The 6,104-nt window shown below is 43.5% G+C and overlaps 1 protein-coding gene across 1 annotated transcript; it reads left to right on the top strand.

The window, feature by feature from the left end:
- Nucleotides 1-661: 661 nt before the first annotated feature.
- unc119.2 (unc-119 lipid binding chaperone B homolog 2) lies at nucleotides 662-5,720 on the top strand. The gene is made up of 5 exons (XM_038277380.1): nucleotides 662-988; nucleotides 2,145-2,258; nucleotides 2,617-2,707; nucleotides 4,379-4,551; nucleotides 5,014-5,720. The coding sequence occupies exons 1-5, from the start codon at nucleotides 745-747 to the stop codon at nucleotides 5,157-5,159; spliced, it is 768 nt and encodes a 255-aa protein (XP_038133308.1). The 5' UTR covers nucleotides 662-744; the 3' UTR covers nucleotides 5,160-5,720.
- Nucleotides 5,721-6,104: the final 384 nt, after the last annotated feature.

Here is a 6,104-nt window from a genome sequence, read left to right as displayed (position 1 = left end):
GCAACACTGCTCTTTGCATGGTTTGTTTTCAAATGGTTTGCTGCTGTCTGTTTGGACCTTTCTGAACATGTGCAGCAAATGGACTGATCCAATATGGTGGACACTGAAGGGGGGGGGGCTGAGACACACTGAATATTATCAGCGTTCTGATGGCATTTTAGCCAAAGGATTTTTATCAACAACATAATTAATGAGCAGAAATATGGAATAGTTTTATTAACCATACATGGAAACAGAGTTTTATGGGGCCCCCAGGAACTTGGGGCCCTAGGCACCTGCCTAGTATTGCATAACGGTAAATCCCCCCCCCTGACGATGATGCCAGGAGGCAGATAGGTGGCTTACTGGTTCCATTCCTCCTCCCTGATTGAATGTGTGAGGGTAGCGTTGGTTCCTCTGAAACGCCGCTCAGTGACGGTTCTATAAACGCTCCCTCACCAGGACTAAGTCAAACACACGCCACACTTTTCAGTTTTTTAAATAACATTCTGTGTTGGTCTGTCTCCTAAAATCTAAATGAAATTTAATGAAAGTTGAAGCAGTGAAAAAGGAAGAAGCGTTTTCCTTCCTCTGATGTCAGAGACTAGATTTAATTGGGGATTGTCTTAGATTGCTAATTCCAGACTGACATAATCTGTTTAGACACCAGAGTCCTGGCTGCGGATTACTGCGCCGCAGCTCCGGCTCCATCCAAACACAAACCGTTCCTGATAACGGGGAGAGAGAAGGAAAGCGGTGTGCTGGATGGAGGATCGGGAGGAAGTCGGGTTTGATGATGAGGAGGGTCTGACACAAAACGAGGAACGAAGAGGAGAGCAGGGGGGCGGAGGCTGGGACCATGAAGAAATGGTGGTGGACGGGGGGACGGAGGACTGGAACGGGTTCATTTCCACAGGGACCGAATCGCTGCAGGCGGACGGGACCGCATGGAAACCTGGTGACCCGGTGACCCCCCAGCTAGTATTACAGCTGAACAGTTACACAGAGGGTGAGAACCTGGGGGGGGGGGGCGGTGGCTGGACAGGTTGGCTGATCAGGAAAAAATAATTATTTAACCCAATCAGTTAGAAGGAGCAGGAGGATTTAACCAGACATGTACGATTTAAATGATTGATGTAAAAATAGTCAATCACAGGAGCAGGAACCACAGGGGGGGGGGGGATAGATCCTTTGCTTCCCTTCCTCAGGTAGAACTGAAGACCAAGTGATGACATCACCACAGGAAGTAGACACGTCTCCACGGTCAAAGTCAGAAACAGGTTGGAGAGGAAAGCAAACAGATTCAGGGACGAGGCTCGAATCTGTGGTCAGAGAGAAATGGTCCTGATCCAGAACATCAGAGGGCGGCCATGAGGAGCAGAGCAGCATGTAAAGCAATTAGTGATGATTACAGCTTCCAGCATGATGCTGCCACCACCATGCTAACAGCTGATTTAACGTTCTTAGGCCCAGGATGGAGGAGGAATTCCAGCCTGGGGTCATCAGAGTGAATCTGTGAAAAATATCCTGGTTTTGGAACCACTTTTTAAAAACTCATCAACAGTCTGAAGCTGAAAGAATATTAAATATCAGCTGTGCTGCTGCCATCAACACCTTTGTTTCTAGATGTTGGAGCTTGGCCTGTTTTCCAGTGTAGTCCTGTTTCTCTGACTGTGACTAACTGGATGTGCTCTCTTCATCCTCTGACATGGGAGCTGGCTCGGAGCTCGTCTGCCTGGCTGTGTGTTTCCTGGACGGGGCCGCCTGTGGAGCTGGTTGACAGCTGCCTTTTGTATCTATGCTTCTTTTTCTATGTCTGCTTCTGTCTCCTTGAACCCCAGTGGGCCTCAGCAGATGGCCGCTCACACTGAGCCTGGTTCTGCTGGAGGTTTCTTCCTGTTCAAAGGGAGTTTTTCCTCCCAACTGTCGCTACAAGCATGCTTAGTGTGAGGGATTGCTGAAGAGTCAATGAGTCGATGCAATCAGCTGGTTTTCCTTAGATAGAAAACTTTGAATCAATCTGACTGGATGATCTGGTGAACTGGAAAGTGACCTGAGATGACAAGATGGGAATTGACTTCTTCTCTCTTTGAAACAGCACCATGGACAGCGTCAGATCCTGGCGGTTTCTACGCTTTCATAGAGACGTTCTGGGTGTGTTTCAGGTTACCTGTGTTTACTGGAGGACAACATCTACAACGTTAACTTTTCCCGCTTCAAGATCAGAGATCTGGACAGTGGAGCTGTGATTCTGGATATCAAGAAGAACGGCCCAACAGGTACGGCCCTGCTTCGCTCCTCTCATGTTGTAACATGTAGGTGTTTCCAGCTGAACCATGGAGCTCAGGGTTCAAGGGTCAGACTGGTACATCCAGGGGAAATCTTATGGCACCTATGATGGAGACCAGACCACAGAGAACACAAATCCCCCACCATCTAGAAAAACTAAATATTTTCATTAAATCATCATGAAGGTTCAGCATAGAGATAGAAATCCCAGCTGTAGAAAGGGTTCCAACTGGGAACTCTCCTGATCAGATGGATCTAGCTTCTAACCCGGTGGAGACATGTGGAAGTCAGCTGGACCTTCTTCTCCTCTGTCTTCAATTCAGCAGGTTTTACTTTTTCTGTTTTCAGAAATTCAGGACATGATTGACTATGACACCAGCAGGTTCATCCAGTACCACTTCTCTCCTGCCTTCCTGACTCTGCGAGAGATCGGAGCCACGTAAGTTTGGCATATCTCAGATCTACAGAACTGAAAACATCAAATAGTTTGTTCCAAAAAAGTTCAAATCAATCCTCTGGACTTTGTTTACAGGTTTAAAGACGTTTCTCTTCCATCCAGGAAGATTTTTCAATTCAAAATGTCAGAAATAGCGTTTAGTTCCAGGTTTTATCCAGCAGCCCAACAAAGCCTGGTTTTAGTTTAGAAAACATGCAAATAGAAACGGATGAACGGGTCCCCCCCTTTGGAATGGGGGTCGTTTGGCTTCTGTGTTAGCCTGCAATGCCCCATACCTGTCTATGTCTCTGAAAGGGGGGTCGTTAAAGAGGCTGAATAGGCGACCCCCTTTCAGAGACAAAGGCAGGTATTTTGAATTGAAATAGCTTCCTGGATGGAAGAGAAACGTCTTCAAACTTGGAAACAAAGTCCAGTGGATTGATTTTAACTTTTTTGGAATGACTGTGACCTGAATGACAGAATCTTCACCAGCGTCAGGTAGTTTGATCTGAAAGGCTTTTTATCTCATGTTCCGTTAATTCGGGTGTTTCAGAACCAAGTCTGGACCTTTATGGTTCATGAAGCTCATCGTTTAGGGCTCCTCTACATCCTCTCTGCTGGTTTCACATCTAATCTATTCTGATATTCAGTGGTTCTAAAAGTTTTCTATGTTCATTATGGAAAAACATGTTTGGAAAATTTTGTAAAGTAACAGGATTCTGTCTTAATTTCTGAAATTCTTGGTAGTTGGTCTCCATCATTATAGAGCTAACTGTTCAGTTCTACGTTAGGAAACTACTTTTTCCGACCAGGCTTCTTACATTTGGAAAATAATTCATAGTAAAATGAGAGACATTTGATTCAAAAGAAATCATAAAATAGTCTAAACATTGAGCGGATTTTATTTTAAGCTTCTTTTATGTATTTTCTTTGCTGTTTCCTATTTTTATTTATTATTGTGTTTTAACATCTACAGAGATAAAAATGATCCACCTAGATATAATCTCAGGTATTTAACATGTTCATCACTTATAAACTGATAAACTTGAATCAGAGCAATAAAACAATCTAGTAAAGTTCTCCATATTTCTCATGTTTCCTTGTTTTCCCATCGTTGCTCAGTATAAGTCATACATTTTGGTAGGATGTTGATAAAGATCAGATCCAGGAGGTTTCTTCCTATTCAAAGGGAGTTTTTCCTCTCCACTGTCGTTACAAGCATGCTTAGTGTGAGGGATTGCTGAAGAGTCAATGAGTCGATGCAATCAGCTGGTTTTCCTTAGATAGAAAACTTTGAATCAATCTGACTGGATGATCTGGTGAACTGGAAAGTGACCTGAGATGACATGATGGGAATTGGAGCTATAGAAATAAACTGAATAGAATAGCATCGGGTTATCTGGGGTCAGCCCAGAATATTCCAGATCCAGAACATGGATCTGGATCATTTCTTCCTTTGGTTGAGGCAGTGATCCATCAGGAGAGGAGCGATTCCTGTTTATGGTCGCTCTGCTGGTGCTTTAGTGGGCCAGAGTCCCACATCATCTCTGTTAAACTGATCAAACCATCAGCCTGCATCTACCTCCTGTTTTATTCCTGAGATCATTTCTAAAACTGGCTAATTGTTTAGCAGTCAGGTTAGCAGTGATGGAAGTGCTTGGTTTTGTCCTCCAGGTTGGAGTTCACCGTGGGCAGCAAAGCTCTGAACCACTTCCGTCTGATTGAGAGACATTTCTTCAGAAACCTTCTTCTTAAAACCTTCGACTTTGAGATCGGCTTCTGCATTCCTCACAGCAGGAACACCTGTGAGCACATCTACTGCCTGCATGACCTGGAACCAAATATCGGTGAGTTTATTAGAAAATACTAAGGCTTTAAGATGGGTCAGCTGTCTCCAGACTGACTAAATCTACAGACTGGATCTAGATCAGAGCTGTGTAATCCCACTTACTGGGGGCTGGTATTCTGCAGCTTTTAGATCAATCCTTGGTCCAACACACCTGAATCAAATGGCTGAGTTACCTCCCCCGTATGCAGCCAGTTCCTTAGAGTCCTGTCAATCATCTCTTTACCTGATTCAGGTGTGTTGAACCAATAGGCCTGCCTAAAAGTTGCCCTCAGGAGCTGGAATTGCTCACGGCTGATCTAGAGGTTAGCTCGGTACCTAATGATGTCATACTGGACGTCATTAGGTACCGGAACTCATTTTCAATTAAAAAGCTTCCTGGATGAGAAGAGAAAAGTCTTCAAACTTGGAAACAAAGTCCAATGGACCAGCAGACTGAACCTTCTCCATTTCTCTTTTCCAGTTGAGGAAATGATCGCCAGCCCCTTTGAGACGCGTTCCGACAGTTTTTACTTCGTCAACAACAGGCTGATCATGCATCACAAAGCCGAGTACTCCTTTAGTCCACGACCACACGACCACAACAACATGAACCCTGCTGGACTCTAGCTCCTCATCCTTTCCTCTTCAACATCTCCTGCTTCACTCTCTAAAGAAGTGTAGAGCTACAGATGTAGATGCTGACTAGGTCCCTGTGTCCATTGTCATTAATATTGTCCTTCCTGATGGACCAGAAAACCAGAACCAATAAATAAAAAAAGAAAACAATGAGAAAAACCAACTGCTGTGAGAAAATAAATACCTGGATGTCTTTAAAATGATCTGATGGCTAAAAAACCTTCTGTTATAGTTCATAGTTGACTTTAGAACTTATTTACCAGCTGATTGGTTCTGATGTTATCAAGAAGATGACAATATAATGAAACTTTCTTAATTTTTAAAGATCTAAGAAAAGTGATGCGTTTCAGTTTTGGTGTTAAGTTGTGGAACAGCCTTAATGATGAAATATGATGTAGATCTGTTAAACCTCAACATGTTAGAATAAACTATAAATGCTAATGATCACAGATTGATGTTCAACGTAATAATAATACTCATCTGTCCGTCTGGTGAAGATTTTATTAAAGGAAAAGTCCGGTCAGCAGGAATAATCAATGGATCATTATTTATACCTGAAACTAATATGTTCACAGTGATTTCATGAATTTAGCGTTAATCAGTAAGGAAATAAAAATAATATTTTTTGTCTTGATCACTGAGTCTTGGAGCGGCAATTTTTACCCAAATATAGTAGCCCCTCCCTCCTGCCATCTTCCAGCAGTGACGTCACGGTGCGGTAAGCCTAGCGCCATTCTCCCCGCTTTCCAAGCTAAATCAATGGGAACTACTAGACACATCTGCAATCAACAACAATTATTGAAGATTTCCAGAGGACTTCACCATTGAAATTCACCAGAGCTATAGTGAAACTGACAATGCCCACGTGCATGGCAGCCGGATGCTGGAATCAGCGGCGCCTGGTGGAGTTTTCTCAAGGGGACACTATGAATTCAA

The sequence above is a fragment of the Cyprinodon tularosa genome, unplaced genomic scaffold (assembly GCF_016077235.1).
Source record: "Cyprinodon tularosa strain WSP-4 unplaced genomic scaffold, ASM1607723v1 ctg1304, whole genome shotgun sequence".
NCBI lineage: Eukaryota > Metazoa > Chordata > Actinopteri > Cyprinodontiformes > Cyprinodontidae > Cyprinodon > Cyprinodon tularosa.
This window is presented reverse-complemented; position numbering and strand designations above follow the sequence as displayed.